The sequence below is a fragment of the Sceloporus occidentalis genome, unplaced genomic scaffold (genome assembly GCF_023333645.1).
Source record: "Sceloporus occidentalis isolate IW3139 unplaced genomic scaffold, rSceOcc1.0.p SCAF_3, whole genome shotgun sequence".
Taxonomy (NCBI): domain Eukaryota; kingdom Metazoa; phylum Chordata; class Lepidosauria; order Squamata; family Phrynosomatidae; genus Sceloporus; species Sceloporus occidentalis.
Window position 1 is genome coordinate 1,223,482 of NW_028316983.1, and position 20,470 is coordinate 1,243,951.

At 47.0% G+C, this 20,470-nt stretch overlaps 1 protein-coding gene across 1 annotated transcript in view; it reads right to left on the reverse strand.

Moving 5' to 3' along the window:
* The window catches only part of LOC149315403 (papilin-like), a 36,716-nt gene continuing 16,246 nt past the window's right edge, over positions 1 to 20,470 (reverse strand). Inside the window, exons 8-17 of the mRNA XM_089513308.1 lie at positions 19,216 to 19,353; positions 18,281 to 18,493; positions 17,552 to 17,695; positions 14,961 to 15,128; positions 10,851 to 11,000; positions 10,202 to 10,336; positions 9,527 to 9,712; positions 3,758 to 3,904; positions 2,521 to 2,667; positions 1 to 471 (exon numbers count right to left, since the gene is read on the reverse strand). Coding sequence (XP_089369434.1) covers positions 464 to 471; positions 2,521 to 2,667; positions 3,758 to 3,904; positions 9,527 to 9,712; positions 10,202 to 10,336; positions 10,851 to 11,000; positions 14,961 to 15,128; positions 17,552 to 17,695; positions 18,281 to 18,493; positions 19,216 to 19,353 — 1,436 coding nt within the window. The 3' untranslated portion in view covers positions 1 to 463. The remainder of the gene's footprint in view (positions 472 to 2,520; positions 2,668 to 3,757; positions 3,905 to 9,526; positions 9,713 to 10,201; positions 10,337 to 10,850; positions 11,001 to 14,960; positions 15,129 to 17,551; positions 17,696 to 18,280; positions 18,494 to 19,215; positions 19,354 to 20,470) is intronic.

The window sequence follows — 20,470 nt, forward strand, 5'->3', positions numbered from 1 at the left end:
ATGGGTAATAATGCTTTATATGGGTACCATCAATGTACATAGCATTTCATGTAGGGAGAAACATAAGCAATGCCAGGTCTGTACCCCAAGAGGCTTGCAATCTACATCTAGGATTCGGGAAAGGAGTGGGTAGGATAGGAGGGTTTTATTTTTAAAATGCAGGGTGATTGAGGGCCAGGTATGGAGGGGCTGTGCCAAAGTGAGACCCCCCCCTGGGAAGTGGGGAGAAGAGAAGGCTGGGAGGGTTATTCAGACATAAAGGGCTGGAAAGAGCTGGGGAGCTAAGCGGGGCTGCAAAGAGATGCTGGGATGGAAGAAGGCAATGCAATAAGGCAATGGTGAGGGGTGGGATACATTGCTGTGCAGGACTGGTGGTCTCTTCATGCGCCGGGGAGGGTCCAGGAGTAACTTCCAGGACTTTTGAGAGCGCTCTCTTCTTTCACCTGGAGATTCCCTTTCCACTTCAGGCCTCTGTAAGAAGAAGGGAGGAACCATGACAAGAAGCACAGTGACCTTGCAGCTGAAGGCAAGAGAGGGAGCATCCGCTCTGCAGAAATAATGCAGTTTGAGACTGCTTTGACTGCCATGGCGCCTTTCTATGGGATCCTGGGATTTGTAGTTTTGTGAGGTAACTATGGTAACCCTAAGGTGACACGGGGTTGTCAAGATTTGTATAGAGGAGGTTTTCTGTTCCCTTGAGGCTGAGAGTGTGTGACTTGCCAGAGAATGGGTTTAATGGCTGAGTGGAGATTTGAACCCTGGTGTCCGGGTTCCTGATTCTTGGCCAGATTGGCTGGGGCTTCTGGGAGCTGAAATCCAAAATACCCAGAGGACTAAAATTTGGGAATTACGGAGAGCCCAGAGGAAAGGGAGGAAAGTGTCTGTGTGTGTCTGTGTGTGTGTTGTTAATTGTCTTAAACTCCTAAGCCAACACTGGAATTTATCACACAAAGGAAATCAGGAGTTTATCCCGTGAATATCCCGGAAAAATCTCATAATTACGCAAAATGATTTCACACAACGTCGCACAAAACCCGCCCTTAAAGTGGTCACAAAGAAGCATTAGCACATAACTTTTTTCTTTTGGGATTTCAGAGACAATGCATTTCTGATATCACTTTATTAGTGTAATTGTGTGCAATAATCATTTGTGCAATTACTCACCATTTTTGCTTTATTTGCAGGATATTTTAAATATGCTTTAATCTCTCTTTAATGCCGAAATTAGCACCAGTGTGATAAACTCCTGAGTCAATAACAGTGTCTGAACTGTGATTGCAACCAACCATTCCCTGCGATCTTGGACATGCTCAATAGTAGGATTTTGCTAATGCGCAGTGTTCCTACCATTCCACAGACATTACATGTATTCCCACACTAATTTTATTTTACTTTCTGTTAATTGTAGACTTGGTCATTGACTCAGTGACCACCTCCGATCAGGCTCCAGTTAACACAGTTATGACCCCAATCCTGTTATTTCTGCTCAGTGACCAAACACTACATTGTGAAGGATGCACAAAGGCTGTGCTCCTGCATCTGGGTTGCACAATGTCAATTTCCACCTGTGGAGTTACGCATTGATTGTGCTGTGCAACCCTTGCATCGAATGTCAGTACTGTGCAACTGAATGCACATAGCCACATAGACCAACAATCCCACAGAAAACTATGAAGGCTGGCCATGAAAGCCTTTGACTTCACAATTTTTTTAATGAACCAGAACATACAGGAACATACAGGAAGTGTGTACTTCCACTTTATTTATTTATAATTATGTTTGGAAATGTATTTATTTATATCTGAAAAGTGCAGAGCATTCTCCCTGAAAGAGGTTCATCCACTCGAGTTGAGACTATCCACTTTAAAGGTCCAACTAAAAAACCGGTGCGGATTCACTGATGCCAAGAGACACCACAAAGGAGAGAAATAGGAAGGGAAGTGGTTGAGGCCATGTGCCAATTAGAGTTCATGTATCCTAAATGCATCCCAGCTGCTCAGGCAAACTGATCCTTCTCTCCCAGATGCCAGTTATTTCAATTACTAACAATCTGTCTGTAGGCTGCAGTTCTACCTTGAGCCACTGGGGGGCAGATGTCTCCTAACAATGGAAGACAAAGTGAAGTCGAAGGCTTTCATGGCCAGCATCCATAGTTTTCTGTGGGTTTTTCGGGCTCAGTGGCCATGTTCTATAAGAGTTTATGTTTCTCTGAAGATGCCAAAGCCACAGCTGCTGGTGAAACGTCAGAAATAAACTCCTATAGAACACGGCCACATAGTCCGAAAAACCCACAGAAAACTATGGAAGACAAAGCTGGAGGGGGACCTCTGGGTCGCTCTCTTACTGATATTCTCTGCAGGGCCCTTGCTACTCATTCTTTCAGTGGCATGAATGGACAGGAGGCAAATGGAAGCTAGGCCCCCAGGGCTGCTTCTCCCCAAACTTCCCTCCCACACTGACTCCAGTGGGGTCCCAAGTCAGAAAGAAGAGCTTGGTTCCTCCCCAAAAGTCTTCTCTTACCTGGAAAGACCTTGATGCACACATGGCCACATCCGTTGCTGCAGCACTTCTCTCCTGGACCACAAAACTCATCACCTGCGCATTCTTCCACACAGGTCCCAAAACCCTGAGGCTTGGGACATTCGCCAACCGCTCTCGAGGGACGCACTGAAAGGAGGAGGAGGCCAAAATTTAGAGGATCCTTCAGGGCTGGTCCAAGAGGAATGGTGCCCTGACCCCCAAGGAGCAGAGAAGATGATATAAAAATGATCTGGACACAGGCTGGAATTCTGTATCAGCTACCTAGTTAAATCTATAGTGCACCTGCATCATACGCGGGCGCACTATACGCGGTTTCAGCAAATGTTGAAAGCCACACAGGAGCACACGGGGCACACAGGGTGGCACATCCCATTTGCATTAATGGGGCGTGTTCTTGTGGCATGCGCGCGCGCCACACCGCCACATGTATCAGTCCCATTCACTTGAATGGGGCTTGAGCATGCACGGAATCCGGCTCATGTGGGGGGGAGGAGGAACGGATTCCCCGTGTAAGCCAAGGGTGCGCTGTATTTAACTAACATATGTTTAACGGATAGCAACAAGCTTTTTAGTCTATCAGAGAGCTCTGGCGCCACATCCTACAAATCCCAGGAGCTATGGAGGTTCAAGTCATGTCAAGCTGCATTAATTGTGCAGTGTGGCAGCAGCCTGTGTCAGGGGACATCACTGTGTTCCTGGAGGTGGCCTGCTCCCACATCCAAATGGCGCATGCCCCAACTCTGCCTCTATGGCAGTGCGACACTGCGAGCTGCACCACATGGCATCATGGTGCTTCTCTGGTGCTGCGTCTACATGACACAGCGCAAAGGAGTGCCGTAAATCCGTGGCACTGGCAGCTACAGTGCCCTTCCCAGGGCACAAAAGGAGCTGCTTTTTGTGGCTCCTTTTTATGCCTCCTTTTTATGCCCTGGAAAAGCCAGATCGGGGCCATAATGTGCGATTATGTCAAATAAAATTATGACAAATAATTATGTCAAAGATGAAGGCGGCTGCAAGCCACCTTTCAGGGGCGGTCTGTGCAGCCCCATTCTCTGCAGGGCCCTTGCTACTCATTCTTCTAGTGGTATGAATGGAGAGGGGGCAAATGGAGGCCAGATCCCCAGGGCTGCTTCTCCCCAAACTTCCCTCCAACATTGACTCCGGTGGGGTCCCCATTCAGAAAGAAGAGGTTGGTTCCTCCAAGGGCTTCTCTTACCTCCAGTGACCTTGGTGCACACATGGCCACATCCATTGCTGCAGCACTTCTTCCCTGGACCACAAGATTCATCACCTGTGCATTCTTCCACACAGATCCCAACACCCTGGGGCTTTGGACATTCACCAGCTGCCATCAAGAGATGTGCTGAAAGGAAGAAAAGTTACATCTACACTAGGACCAAAATTAACAGCATCCTTCACAAGTTGAACATGAGTCAACAGTGTGATGTGGCAGCTAACAAGGCAAATGCGATTTTAGGCTGCATCAATAGAAGTATAGTGTCTAGATCAAGGGAAGTAATAGTGCCACTCTATTCTGCTCCGGTCAGGCCCCATCTGGAATAATATTGTGTCCAGTTCTGGGCACCACAATTAAAAAAAGACATTGAGAAACTGGAGCGTGTCCAAAGGAGAGCGACTAAAATGGTGAAAGGTCTGGAAACCATGCCCTATGAGGAACGACTCAGGGAGCTGGGGATGTTTAGCCTGGAGAAAAGAAGGTTAAGAGGTGATATGATAGCCCTGTTTAAATATTTGAAGGGATGTCATATTGAGGAGGGAGCAAGCTTGACAGTAAGGGCTGTCCGACAGGGGAACTCACTCCTTCCTCGGAGTGTAGTGGAGTCTCCTTGCTTAGAGGTCTTCAAACAGAGGCTGGATGGCCATCTGTTTGGGATGCTTTGATTGTGATTGTGATTTCCTGCATGGCAGGGGATTGGACTGGATGGCCCTTGTGTTCTCTTCCAACTCTATGATTCTATGATTCTATGAAATGGTTCCCTGACTACCAAAGGACTGAGCCGATGACACAATAATGATCAGGACACAGGCTGAAATCCTGTATCAGCTATAATTCTAGCTACAGAATCATAGTGTTGGAAACGATAGAAGGCCATCCAGTCCAACCCCATTTTGCCATGCAGGAAATCACAATCAAAGCATCCCCACTGACAGATGGCCATCCAGCATCTGTTTAAAGACCTCCAAGGAAGGAGACTTCACTATAATCTCCGAGGAAGGAGTGTGTTCCACTGTCGAACAGCCTTTACTCTCAGGAAGATCTTCGTAACCACAAGTTGAACATGAGTGAACAGTGTGATGCGGCAGCTAAAAAGGCCAATGCTATTTTAGGCTGCATCAATAGAAGTATAGTGTCTAGATCAAGAGAAGTAATAGTGCCACTGTATTCTGCTCTGGTCAGGCCCCACCTAGAATACTGTGTCCAGTTCTGGGCGCCACAATTCAGAAAGGACATTGAGAAACTGGAGCGTGTCCAAAGGAGGGCGACAAAAATGGTGAAGGGTCTGGAAACCATGCCCTATGAGGAACGACTCAGGGAGCTGGGGATGTTTAGCCTGGAGAAAAGAAGGTTAAGAGGTGATATGATAGCCCTGTTTAAATATTTGAAAGGATGTCATATTGAAGAGGGAGCAAGCTTGTTCTCTGCTGCTCCAGAGAACAGGACCCGGAACAATGGATGCAAGCTACAGGAAAAGAGATTCCACCTGAACATTAGGAGGAACTTCCTGACAGTAAGGGCTGTTCGACAGTGGAATGCACTTCCTCGGAAGGTGCTAGAGTCTCCTTCCTTGGAGGTCTTTAAACAGAGGCTGGATGGCCATCTGTCAGGGATGCTTTGAATTGGATTTCCTGCATGGCAGGGGGTTGGACTGGATGGCCCTAGTGGTCTCTTCCAACTCTATGATTCTATGATTCTATGTAATGTTGAGCTGGAATCTCTTTTCCTGCAGTTTGCATCCATTGCTCAGGGTCCTAGTCTCTGGAGCAGCAGAAAACAAGTCTGCTCCATCCTCAATATGGCATCCCTTCAAGTACTTAAACTGGGCTATCATGTGAATTGTTAACCTTCTCTTTTCCAGGCTAAACATCCCCAGATCCCTAAGGTGTTCCTGATAGGGCTTCATGGTTTCTAGACCCTTCACCATTTTGGTGGCTCTCCTTTGGACATGCTTCAGTTTTTCAACCTCCTTTTTGGATTGTGGTACCCAGAACTGGATAAAGTCTTATTCCAGCAGAAGTCTGCTCTGGGCCCCACAAACCAACAAACAGCATCATTTATATACTGATTCACACTGAACTAATAATGTCTAAGTGGTTTACAATGTGTGTAAGCTAATTGCCCTCAACAATCTCATTTTAGCGACCTCCTCGGAAGGATGCAAGTCTGAGTCGAGCTTGAGCCCTTTTGCTGGTATTGAACTCACAACTTTATGGTTTTGAGTGAGGGGCTGCTGTACAGGCATTTTAACTAGTGCACCACCAGGGCCCCACAACAATGTTCAGCTCCCAGAAATCCATAGCCTTGAGCCAGGATGCTGAAAGCATTGCCAAACCCGGTTATGACTCCAGTGTGGATGCAGCCTGGGTCTCTCCCTCCCTGGAGTTTGGCTAAGTTTCCTTACTCACCCTTTTTCTGGCCATGATCAGCAGAAGAAAAATCAACCCAGAGGCAGAGGAGACCCAGAAGGAGAAGTCTGGGCCACATGGTGCTCTTCTGGAAAGCAAGCATCACCTTGATCCGGCCAGGGACCTTATAAACCTGATGGAGATGGGTCAGAAGAGGTGGGGCTACTGACCGTTGGACCACAGAGGGACAGGGACACTTGCCCAAGACGCATGTCCCAACGGAAGATGCTTCCTCTTGGCAGAAGGCCTAAGCTCTTGCATCAATTATCTTACTAGAGAGGCCCATTCCCCACCACCTTTCCCTTCTCCTTTTGTGTCGTGTCTTTTTAGATTGTAAGCCTGAGGGCAGGGAACCGTCCAATTAAAAAGATTGTATGTACAGCGCTGTGTAAATTTACAGCGCTTTATAAATAAAGGTTAATAATAATAATAATAATAATAATGATAATAATAATAATAAATCAATTGGGGCTCAGGGAAACTCACAACCACTGCTTTGCTCAGGTTTGCCTGCAAATTCCTGGAGTGTGAAACATTCTGGAACCAGAACGGCTAGTTGCAACACTGCTCAGCGAGGGCTTTTGCAATGGCTGGGCTACAACTTCTAGGAAACACGTAAGTGCAGGAAACAAGGAAGCCGTGTGTGCAAGAGCCACCAAAATAGAGTATAAACAAACCAATAAACTGCAGTACAATCTCATTTCCAGGGCAATCCAGAGAGAAGACGGATGGAATCTGGGCGAGAAGTCCAGAAAGATACATACAGGCACCTTGATGGAGTAACTGGTCCTTCAAGATTTGCTTCTTTGTTGGCTAAAAGAGAAGGATGGGTGGCAGGAAGACCCCCAGGGTTAGGACCTTCAGTCCTTCTGTAAGGAACACATAACTCCTTCCTTGCAACAGCTACTAGACTCTTGCCCAACACAGCTCCAAATGCTTTTTATGACAAATAACAAAGCTCTATACCAGGGGTAGGCAACCTGCGGCCCGCGGGCCGGATGCGGCCCGGCAAGGCCTTGGGACCTCTGGGAATGCTGGGGTTAAAGGCAAGCCTGGGGTCCTCCTTTTTCCCCCTGCAAGCCATGGGTCTGGGAATGCTGGGGTTAAAGGCAAGCCTGGGGTCCTCCTTTTTTCCCCTGCAAGCCATGGGTCTGGGAATGCTGGGGTTAAAGGCAAGCCTGGGGTCTTCCTTTTTCCCCCTGCAAGCCATGGGTCTGGGAATGCTGGGGTTAAAGGCAAGCCTGGGGTCCTCCTTTTTTCCCCTGCAAGCCATGGGTCTGGGAATGCTGGGGTTAAAGGCAAGCCTGGGGTCCTCCTTTTTCCCCCTGCAAGCCATGGGTCTGGAAATGCTGATGCAAAGAGGTGTGTGTGTGTGTCTGTGTGTGTGTGTGTATGCACCCAGACTTGTTTCCCCATGCTGATACTGTGACTCTTGAGAAAGGTTCAAAGAGGGAGATGTAGAGAGGGAAGTGGTGCTTTGTTTCCTCCCTTAGATCTTTTGTAACATGCCCTCGACTTATCCACAGGTCATATCAAAATCCATGATTTTGGCCTCAAAAACTGCCCTCGACTTATACATGAGGTTGACTTATACATGAGTATATACGGTGTGTGTGTGTGTGTGTGTGTACATACAGTGCGCCCTTTGCTTACGTGGGAGATCCATTCTGGACTCCCCTGCATAAAACAAATAATGCGTATGCTTGAGCTCCATTTAAATTAATGGGGCTCCTGCACATGGCGGTGCGATGGTTTTGCAGCGTGCACGCACATAGGCACACATCCCATTCCTCTCTATGGGATAAGCCACCCCTTCCTCCCCGCACGGCTTTCAATGCATGCTGAAAGCCGCATAAAGCACGCCCACGTATGACACAAGCACACTGTGTGTGTGTGTGTGTGTGTGTGTGTAGAGCAGTGCTTCTCAATTATTTTCTGTCATGCCTCCCCTAGGAAGAAGAAAACATTTCGCGCCCCCCGCGCGACTGTAAATAGTATCATTTGTCTATAAAATTGTTATAAGTACACCTCTGCATAACAGAGCCTCGCGCCCCCCTTTACAGAGCCTCGCGCCCCCCCTGGGGGGCCCGCCCCACTATTTGAGAAAGGCTGGTGTAGAGAGAGAGCATCATAATGTACACAACAGAAGATAAAAGCCTCCAGAACTTTGGATGAATCAACTATGCCTGTGACTGTGAGTCGTCTTCTTGTGTGTGTGAAAAGTGGGTCAGTGCATTGCCAACAGCTGGGTATTTTTTTGTTTTTGAACTCTGTTACAGTATTGTTTTGGCTGCATCTGGGTGATTTGTCTCCAAACTGCACTGGGAGTTGGCTTTCACCTCACTAATGCTCCACCTGCCAAGCCTGGTGCTCACGTCTTAGTTGTCTCCAACCCCTTGGGCTCACACATTATGTTTTTCTATCACAGAAAAACCAACTGCAGAGTTGAGGACTCCACAGTTGAATATTTGTGCAAGCCAAGATGAATGGATGGAGGATTTGTTGACCGCCACATAGCTCCTTATCCAGCCAGAGCTTCCATTAGGCTAGTATAGGAGATGGAAGCAGCAGCCTGGGCATTGGCCAGGAGGCTGTGATAAGGGATCTTGGTTTGGGTCCTGCCCTCTGGAGAAGCAGAAAGCAAGCTTGCTCCATCTTCCACATGACGGCAGTTCACCTCTTCAAGGTATACATATCAGTTCAGACATGGCATCACTTGATGGAGGACACCATGCTAAGCCCACCTTGATATCATCTCTCTTTTGTACAGAGACACTGCTGGCAGCCATCCCAGGGCCATTTAGGGGCTGGATGAGAGTGGTGCATGTGTGGCAGGTGGCATCCAGCATCTGGATGTAGAAAGAAGTTTGGGCAGGGGCTTGGACTGGATGCCCCTTGAGGTCTCTTCCAACTCTTATGATTCTAAGATGACGTTCTCTCCATATGTTCCGCTGCAGAAATGGCTGAAGGAGGTGGAACAGCAGCTGCCAGGTGGGTTGTAGGTGCTGGGATTGTTACAGGAAAGAGGTACTGGATACATCTTACTGCAGCAACCATAAATAGACACACATCCCTAGCAGGAGCCTGGATGCAATGTTTTTCCACCAAAGAGAAAACCAAAAGCAGGAGGCAGCCCAAAGCCAATGATAGAGTCTGTGGTTCCATCTTCCATACATGTGAACATAGACAAGGCAGTAGAAATGGCACGAAAATGGCTGCCAGCCTGGCGAGATGCCTTTGGTCCAGCAGCAACAGGTTAGAGATATGGCCAGGCCAGACCCCTTCTGTGCCCCTTCCCATGCAATACCCTTCCCTTCCTATCCAGATGGCAAAAACTCACCTCCACAATTCCCATTCACCGCTGTCCGATGTCCGCCACGACGATCCACTGCAGGGACACACTTCAGCCCACAGTCAGCGAAGCAGCACTTCTTGTCCTCAGGGCAAGACCGGTCATCCTTGCACTCATTTTTGCATCGGGAAAACACTCGTGCAAAACATTTCATGGGACAAAGGCCAGGTTTCTCTGTGAGGGAGAGGATTAATAGGCATTCAGCGAAGGTACCTGAGGTAGCCAATTCTTCTTGGAAAGAATGGCTCCATAATCCTTTGGAGTGAGACAAGGCAAGGCAAAGGGTCACTGCGTAGTGGGCACCAGGTGCTTTGTGCCAACCCCCTCCCTCTCGAAACCATCACTTGTAACAAGACCATGGCAATGGGAACAACCTGTCACACAATTCTGTGCCACCTTGAGCTAGTATTTCAGCCACTGCCCCACTGACCATTCATCCAGTCCATTTTGATCTTGCTAATCACTGCAAAAGAGATTCTCTGGACTGAGGGAATGTCTCCTTGGTCCTGGAGAGCTGACCAGGGCAAGAAATGCGTCTGAAGGAGAAAGCAGTGCTTTTGGGGCATGGGTAGTCTCTCTTTTTTGGGGAGGTGTCAATGGCTGAGTCCCTGGCAGTGTGGGACAGTGAAGATGCTGTGGGTCCTTGGATCTAGTTCTTCTTACCTGGCACAGCTTTGGTGCACCTTTTGCGTCGTTCGCTGGGGCAACATTTCTCATCCATGGCACAGTTGGTGTCCCAAGAACAGCTCTTGGAGGAGACTGCGACATCTTTCTTCTCAGGACAATAGCCATGATGCACTGCAAGGGAAAGGGACAGACAGACACATTGCAAGGTCAAGAGCAGAAAACCTCCTGGGAGGTCCTAGGTAGGCCTGGGCTTGGGCTTGATCCTTGGCTGAGGTTTTATAGGTGCGTCCCTTCATGTCGTTTCCAACGTACGATGGCCCTAAGTCAAATCTGTCATGGGGTTTTCTTGGCAAGATTTGTTCAGAAGTGTTTTGCCCCATGGCCTTTCCCCGAGGCTGAGAGAGTGTGACTTGCCCAAGGTCACCCAGTGGGTTTCCGTGGCAGAATGGGAATTTGAACCCTGGCCTCCAAAGTCATAGTCCAATGTTCAAACCATTGCACCATATTGGCTCTCACTGCAGTAGTGGGAATTATTTGGCCTGACCAAATTTGGGAATTATAAGGACACCTCATCAGAAGGACACTTGGAATATAATCATTTTTTTGCAAATTCTGCATTTCGATGTTCAAAAATATCCCCAAACTCCCATTCTGGGGACCAAGAAAAAGAAGGACACAGACCTACCTCCTTGAAGAAGGAAGCATTTCCTAATAGTCCCAACGCGACAGCATTTCTCCTCTCCTGGGCAAGCTGCATCTTCAAAGCAGTAGTCATAGGTGAGGGGCTGATATTCAGGAAAAGTTTCCCTTGGACAGTCTCCAGGCTTAGGGGTCACTGGAAGGAAGGAAGGAAGGAAGGAAGGAAGGAAGGAAGGAAGGAAGGAAGGAAGGAAGGAAGGAAGGAGGGGAAACATAGTCACTATCCCCCAAAAGAGAGAGAGAAGTCAGGTGTAGTTTGTTGTGGCGCCAGAGCTCTCCAACAAAGAAAGCTAAATGTCTCACAAAACTATAGTTCTCAGAATTCTATAGCATGGAGCCAAAGCACTTAAAGTGGCGTCAAACTGGATTATTTGTGCAGATGCAGCTTTTGTCTATTTCTGTTATTGCAATAGGGACGTAATTCTTTACTATGTTTCTTCTTGATGGAAGCAACAAGTAATTTTAGCAACGTTCTTCCTGTTGTGAGAAAGTCTTTGAAAACCACAGTTTTGGAAGGCTATTCACAATTCAGGACTTAGGTGCATCTACACTATATAAATAATGCAGTTTGACACTGCTTTAAGTGCTGTAACACCATTCTATTGAATCCTGGGATTTTGCATGGTCTTCAGCCTTCTCTGCCAAAGACTGCTGGTGCCTCACATTCTGGGATTTCTAGTTTGGCGAGGTATTCAGCCTGACTTGTCAGAGAGGCCTGGAGCCTCGGCCAAGCACAAATCCCAGAACAGAGTTATGGCAGTCAAAATGGTGTCAAACTGCTTCAATTTACTAAGATAGACTGCTGTTGGCTTCAAACTGTGAACTTCTGGTTGCTTTTACCTTTTTCTTAGGCATGTTTGCCTTATACTTAGTGTGTCAACTAAACTAATTGTATCTGCTTGCATTGCACAATGGACTGCCATGCACACACCTAAGCAGACACCCAAAGGAGCATGGCATGGCTTGTATTTGCAGAAAAATGCAGACGAGATGAATAACCGACAGATGACAGGCTGCTGCTCATCTATCCATGCACATTTCTTATAATGCAACCACATGTATATATGACAGCTTGCTTTGAAGACCCCATTTAACCATTTCATAGCTTCTATGCTCTCCGCTTCAGTTTTGGGCACTCTGCCAGTGAAGTGAGAAGGTGGGCAAGCCTGGGCCAGGGAATGCTGTGAGGCCTGCTCTTCATGCCTTCATGGCTCAAGAAGGTAACTGAAGTGACTGGCATGGGAGGCATGATTTGGGGCTGCGTTGTCTGGTTGGCTGGCAAGTGGAAGGAAAGGTAGCACCATTGGTACATAAGACCTAATTGTTGCATACCAGATACTCTAGGGTTAATCATAGAATCATAGAATCATAGAATCGTAGAGTTGGAAGAGACCACTAGGGCCATCCAGTCCAACCCCCTGCCATGCAGGAAATCCAAATCAAAGCATCCCTGACAGATGGCCATCCAGCCTCTGTTTAAAGACCTCTAAGGAAGGAGACTCTATCACCCTCCGAGGGAGTGCATTCCACTGTCGAACAGCCCTTACTGTCAGGAAGTTCCTCCTAATGTTCAAGTGGAATCTCTTTTCCTGTAGCTTGCATCCATTGTTCCGGGTCCTGTTCTCTGGAGCAGCAGAAAACAAGCTTGCTCCCTCCTCAATAAGACATCCTTTCAAATATTTAAACAGGGCTATCATATCACCTCTTAACCTTCTTTTCTCCAGGCTAAACATCCCCAGCTCCCTGAGTCGTTCCTCATAGGGCATGGTTTCCAGACCTTTCACCATTTTAGTCGCTCTCCTTTGGACACGCTCCAGTTTCTCAATGTCCTTTTTGAATTGTGGCACCCAGAACTGGACACAATATTCTAGGTGGGGCCTGACCAAAGCAGAATACAGTGGCACTATTACTTCTCTTGATCTAGACACTATACTTCTATTGATGCAGCCTATAATAGCATTGGCCTTTTTAGCTGCCGCATCACACTGTTGACTCATGTTCAACTTGTGGTCTACTTGGACTCCTAGATCCCTTTCACACATAGTTTCATTCAGCCAGGTGTCACCCATCCTATATCTGTGCATTTTATTTTTCCGCCCTAAGTGCAATACCTTACATTTCTCTGTGTTGAATTTCATTTTGTTAGCTTTGGCCCAGCTTTCTAGTCTATTCAGGTCATTTTGAATCTTGATCCTGTCCTCTGGGGTATTAGCTATTCCCCCTAATTTGGTGTCATCTGCAAATTTGATAAGTATGCTCCCAATTCTGTCATCCAGGTCATTGATAAAGATGTTGAATAGCCCTGGGCCCAGGACAGAGCCCCACTGGACACCCCACTGGTCACTTCTCTCCAGGATGAAAAGGAGCCATTGTTGAGCACCCTTTGGGTTCGGCCGGTCAACCAGTTACAGATCCATTTAACAGTTCCTTTGTCTAGCCCACATTTTACAAGCTTGTTTGCAAGAATGTCATGGGAAACCTTGTCAAAGGCCTTACTGAAATCAAGATATACTATATCCACAGCATTCCCTTCATCTACCAAGCTGGTAATTTTGTCAAAGAAAGAGATTAGATTTGTCTGGCATGACTTGTTTCTCTGAAACCCATGTTGACTTTTTGTGATTATGGCATTGCCTTCTAGATGTTCACAGACTCTCTGTTTAATGATCTGCTCCAGAATCTTGTTAGGAGTGCAGCTGATGCTTACTCTCAACACTTCAAAGATATGGGATGATGTTGTTAACTACCCTTGAGTCGACTTTGATTCATGGTGACCCTGTGGATGAGGCATCTCCAAGCTCCCCTGTCCTCTGTCTCTCTGCTCAGGTCCTGCACACCGAGGCCCATGTCTTCCTTGATTGAATTTAACCATCTGGCATGTGGTTTTCCTCTCTTTCTACTGCCTTCCACCTTTCCGAGCATCATTGCCCTTTCTAATTATTCATTTTTCTTCATGTTGTGGCCGAAGTATAACAGCCTCGGTTTTGTCATCTTGGCTTCCATAAAGAGTTCCAGCTTGATCTATTCTAGAACCCATCTCTTTATCTTCTGTCCATGGTATTCTCCAGCCCTACACCTCGAATTAGTTGATTTTCTTCCTATTCACTTTCTTCACTGTCCAGCTCTCACATCCGTACTTGGCGATGGGGTACACAATGACTTGGACTATCCTCACTTTGGTGTTCAGAGTTATATCTTTACGCTTTGTGATCTTGTCCAGTTCTTTCATGGCTGCCCTTCCTAATCTTTGTCTTCTTTTGATTTATTGACTACAGTCTCCTTTCTGATAAGTATTTGAATCCACTCCCAACATTTCAAAAATGTAGGATTTGGGACATCCTATAGCTGATATGGTCTGATATGGGACCAGAGATCAACCTCCTCCCAAATACAGTCACTCTTCCTTTTTCAGTAGGGATCTGTTCTGGACCCCCTCATGAAAATGGAGCTTCGCTTATATTCAAGCCCCATTGGGGGTGCAGGGGCATGGAGAATGGGGGCACATGGGCACATGCCCTATTCTTCCCCCCTCCGTTCATCCCTTGCACATAAGTGAGGGACGCAAGTCTGAAGACTGCAAGAATGGAAGAAGGACTGTATAGGATATCCTCTATAAATCAGGGCTCATGGGAACCATAACCTATGAATTAGAAACTGCCAAAAGTCCCATTCATCAGATGTCTGGCCAAAAGTTAAGCAGCCTTTGAACTATGGGGGGTTTTCCCCAGTCACAGACTCCACTCTTGGGACTTCTCCCAAAAAACAATACTTTTCCGATCATTGCTAAGTATGGGAGAAGTCCCAATCGGGTACAAGATGCCTCCAGTCTGGGCACGGATCTGTGCAATAACATCCATTTATACAGGGTCTCAGCCCATGCCCAGATTGGGGGGGAAAGCTGCACTATAATCTCCCTGGTTACAGTGGGGTCAGTGACTGGAGAAAACACCCCAGTTCAAATGCTGCTTAACTTCTGGCCAGACAACTGATGAATGGGACTTTTGCCAGTCTCTAACTCATAGGTTATGGGGAAAACAGCCGGTGCGATAATCTCCTAGTCCTCACTAGTCCAGATCCACTGCGTTTGGCCACTCACCGGCACCTTCGCAGACCCGGAGGCATTCTGTACTTGTCAGAAAGTTGTTCTCGTTTGCTCCACATCCACTATAAATGAATTTCTTGCACTTCCGAGTGACTGAGTCGTAAAAGAATCGAGTGACTTCTCTGTGACAGTTTCCACGTTCAGGACGAAGGAGGCAATAATCTAGAAGACACAAGAACAGTCTTTTCAGGAAGCAATGGAGACCAGCAGGGTGGGTCAGTGGGAGATAGGTCTGCCTCTGATAATAATAGCAATAATAATAATAATAATAATAGTTGTTGTTAACTGCCTTCATGTCAATATTGACCCATGGCAACCCTATGGGTGAGACATCCCCAGCGCCCCTGTCTTCTCCTGCTCTGCCCAACTCCTGCAAACTCCGACTGATGCAGTGACCAGGGATGGCATCTCTCCTCTAGACGCCTGTCTGGAGTCAGTAATGGGCTGGATGAGGGAAAACAGACTCAGACTGAATCCAGAGAAAACGGAAGTACTCGTGATAGGTTCCCCTGGCCTGGGAATGGAGATTTGTCCACCTGTCCTGAATGGGGTCACGCTTCCCCTGAAGGACTCCGTTCGCAGTCTGGGGTGCTTCTGGACTCGTCGCTCCACCTTACATCTCAGGTAGATGTGACAGTCGGGAGCACCTGTTATCAGCTTCGGCTGATACGCCAGCTGCAACCCTACCTGGGCCGGGGGGACCTTGAGACGGTGGTACATGCTCTGGTGACCTCTTGGTTGGATTTCTGTAATGCGCTCTACATGGGGCAACCCTTGTACCATACCCGGAAACTCCAATTGGTGCAGAATATGGCAGCGAGGTTGGTCACTGGATGTTCCAGGACCAGCCATATAACACCTGTTCTGCATGATCTGCATTGGCTGCCCATTCGCTTCCGGGCGCAATACAAGGTGTTGGTTATTACCTATAAAGCCCTAAATGGCTTGGGCCCAGGGTACTTGGAGGACCGCCTCTCCCCATATAATCCGCCCCGCACTCTCAGGTCGACCAGGAAGCAACTCCTGAGGGTTCCTGACATGAGATATTCCGTGACTGCGGAGAGGGCGCTTTCTAGCTCAGCCCAGCAGCTTTGGAACTCTCTTCCCGGTGAGCTCCGCTCGGTTACCTCCCTTGACCTGTTCAGGAAGAAGTTAAAAACCTTCCTCTTCCAACAGGTTTTCCCCCAGATGCTATGAGACCTGCTCTCTCCCCGTTGCACCAGCACTTTAGGCTAGTTTTTTTGGTTTTATCTTGGGACTTTTTATTCTGTTTTTAATTAATCTGATGTATTGTTGTGGCTTTTATATGAATACTGTTTGCAAATTGTACATTGTGTAGTACTCTGTTGTAACCCGCTTTGATCTCCCAGGAAAAGCGGGCTATAAATAAACAGTTTATTATTTATTATTATTATATTCGTGGTCTCTTTAATTAAATCTATCCATCTGGCATGTGGCCTTCCTCTCTTTCCTACTTCTCTCCACCTTTCCTAACATCATGGTCTTTTCCAATGATCCATGCCTTCTCATGATGTGTCCAAAGTATGACAGTCTAAGTCTTGTCATCTTGGCTTCTAGGGATCTTTCTGGCTTGCTCTGTTCCAGGACCCATTGGTTTGTCCTTTTGGCTGCTGTCCATGGGATCCTCTGCCCTCTTCTCCAGCCCCACATCATCTCAAATGCATTGATTTTCTTCCTATCTTCTTTCTTAACTGTTCAGCTCTCACATCCATCCATGGCAATAATAGGGAATACAATGGCTTGTATGACTCTAACTTTTGTGCCCAGTTGCATATCCTTGCATTTTAGGATCTTTTCTAGTTCTTTCATAGTCGCTCTCCCCATTCTTAATCTTCTTCTGATTTCCTGACTGCAGCCCCCATTTCTATCAATCTTTGATCCCAGGTATGAGAACTCTTTTACTATTTCAACTTCCTCATTGTCTAGTTTGAATGTGTGTAAGTTCTTTGTGGTCATTATTTTTGTTTAGTAATACTAATACTAATAATAGCCCTCCTCATGGATCAAGGCAGGGAACAACAACCAATCAAGAACGAGCAACACCAATCGAAACACATTGATTAAAACACACAACAGCTTAAAAGGACAAATAAGACACATGCAATTTAAAACAGTCTATATTTTTATAATTCAGCATCTAAATTCACAGTTTAAAATTGTCTGGATGAGGCTGCCAGAAGAGACTGAAGGTGCCTTTGGGGCGGTTGGGGGAGTGGGAAGGGGAACCGGTGGATGTGGGGCAGGAATGACAGTACACTCAGCCCTCCATACCCATGGATTCATTATCCACAGATTCAGCTATCCACTGCTTGACTGGATGCATAAATTCCAAAAACCAAACCTTGATTTTGCCATTTTATATAATAAGAGACACCTTTTTACTATGCCATTGTATAAAATGGGACTAGGGATCCGAGATGTTCGTGGAACCAAACCCCAGCATAGCGTCATTCAAGAATGGATGGCAAATGCCTAGTAGATGGGAAGAACTGGTACTTGCAGTACTGGAACAGACTTGCTATAAATGTGAAATGACTCAAAGGCACACTACAAACATCTCTTACCTGGCTGCAGCTCGAGGCCAGGGACCCCGTAGTCAATTTGGCAGTACCTCCACTTTCTTGGACATCGGGTTTGTAAAGAAAAGAGGTGGAGACAAGGATCGGGTTCATCCAGAACAGATGCAAGTGGGCATGTGTCTTCTCTCTCTGGAACGCATACAGATACATGTCAATGAGTTATTCTCAGAGTTACAGAAAGCTCTCTGAGTCTTGGTGGTTGGATTGCACAAGTATGTTCTGCTAGTCCAACTGCCTGAAGAATGAAAAGAAAAGCCATTCAATTTGGTGTTCTCTGAGAAGTTTTGACATGGATTCAATTTTTTTAACCTTGTTCCTGTGTTGAGATTGATTTTCATATCAAGGCATAACATCTCCACCAAAAGCATCTGAGGAAGTAGACTGACGTCTAGGAAAGCTCATGCTGCCAACTTCATTCTTTCGTTTAGTTGCAAAGGTGCTAAAGATCTCTCTGTGTAACACCTGAGTATATGACAGAATTATAGCCATAATGTTTTCTGTCCAGAGGAAGCAAAGGTGGAAGGCAACCTGGAGTCAATTGAAGGGTGGCTAGTTCCACTTTTAAAAATGTTCAAAGAATAAGGAGTGGCTACAGACCTCAAGAGAACAGCTATCTCTTCATCAAGATCCCCTTGGCCTAGTTGCAACATGGCAGAGGGCAATGGATCAAGCAAGACCCCCTTCCCCGCAGTTGCCCTCCAAGCCAAAACTCACCTCCAAGGTCCATCTCTGGCACAACAAGACCCTGGTCCTGGTCCAGATCCATCTGCTGTCCAGCGGAAGGATATTGCGGGGGCACACACCTCAGGCCACATTCGAAGAAACAGCATTTGTACCCGTCAGGGCAAGACCGGTCATCCTTGCACTTATTTGCGCACCTTGTAAACAACCACGGGAGACATTTCTTTGGGCAAGAGCCAGGTGTAGCTAGAACAGAATGAAAGGATGGGTGTGGAATACATGCATGGTCACATAACCCTCCACAGGAAGAGCAAGCGGTGCGAGAGGTGGAAATGGACAATGCGCCCTGGGCACTAGGGGCTTCATGCGCCAGCCCTTTCTTGGGAGCTTGGGGATTTTTGCTCCTGATAAAACACTGGCAATAGGGTCAGACTGACATCCAGTTCTATACCACCCCCTCCGGTAGCAATAGCAATAGCAGCTTCATTTATATACCACTTCATACCACACTAAGCAGTCTCTAAGAGGTTTACAAAGTGTAAGCTAATTGCCCCCAACAATCTGAGACTCATTTTAGTGACCTACGGAAGGATGCCAGGCTGAGTTGACCCTGAGCCCTTTGCTGGGATTGAACTCACAACCTTGTGGTTTGTGAGTGAGTGGCTGCAATACTGGCATTTAACCAATGCGCCATCAGGGCTCTTTGGTATATTAGATATTGTTCACTGGCCCACAGCTGGTCATTCATCTAACCAGTTTTCCTTGCTGTCCAGAATAAAGATTCTCTGGGAGTGAGGCCAAGACTGAGTCCACAAATGGGCCTAGGGGAGAAGATGGTGCCCTCTCTGTATGCCTTCTGAGCCATGGATAATCCCATTTTTGGAGGCTTGGATGGCTGAGGCCCTGGCAATGTGGCATGAGGAAGATGCTGTGGGTCCTTGGATCCAATTCTCCCAAAGAGACTTTACCTGGCACAGCTTTGGTGCACCTTTTGTGTTCTTGACTGGGGCAACACTTCTCGTCCGAGGCGCAGTCGGTGTCCCAAAAACAGCGCAGTGAGGAGGCTGTGGCACTTCCGTTGCTGGGACAGTAGCCAGGATGCGTTGCTAGAGAAAGGGAGAGATGCGGTCACTGTAAAGCCAAAAGCGAATGTAATACAAAGCTTCCTGTTCTTCATCCCTCATGAAGAATCTGAGGAAACTGAAGAAGAGGCATCAGATCTAGAAAGGCAACACAGTCTCCCAAGAGCTTCTGTGGGGTTTATAGCTGAGGAGAAAACTACACAGCTTTGCATGGACTAACCCAGAAAAAAATCCTTGTTATCTCTATTAAATCCTTGTTATCTCAATATCACTCACTATGGGTCAGAGTGGAATGGAATCCATAGTGAGTGCTATTGAATCCCCCACATATGACTTGGCCAAATTTCTGGCCACACAATTACAAACCCAGATAGGGCAGACCTCCCACTACATCAAGGACTCAGCTCATTTCATAGGAAAAATCAGTATCCTTGAACTAAAATCCAGAGACATATTAATCAGCTTTGATGTGGTCTCCCTGTTCACCAAAGTCCCCATAATGGACACCATGACACTCATCCAACAGATTTTTCCAGAAGACATCACAGCCCTGTTCAAACATTGCCTCACCACAAGCTATTTCCAGTGGGACGAACAGAGAGATGGGGTAGCAATGGGGAGCCCTCCAAGCCTGGTGATAGCAAACGTTTACATGGAACACTTTGAAAAGCAAGCCCTGGAAACAGCAGCGAAAAAGCCCACAACTTGGTTCCGATACGTGGATGACACTTTCACCATCTGGAGCCATGGAGAAGAAGACCTGGCTGTATTCCTGAACCATCTGAACAACATCCACCCCAACAACCAATTCACTATGGAAAAAGAAAAGGAGGAACACTGCCATTTTTGGATGTCCTTGTCATCCGCAAACCGAACCAACGCTTGGGTCACACAGTATACCGAAAACCCATACATACAGACCGATACTTGCACAAGAACTCCAACCATCACCCAGGACAAAAAAGAAGCACAATCAAAACACTGGTAGACCGAGCAAAACGCATCTGTGAACCCCACTTCTTGGAAGATGAACTGAAGGACTTGGACCAGGCTCTACAGGCCAATGGTTATTCCAGCTCAGACCTCAGAAGGGCTGCCAGGCCCAGGAAAACCCAGAGGAGGGAAGACAAGCAGCCACCCA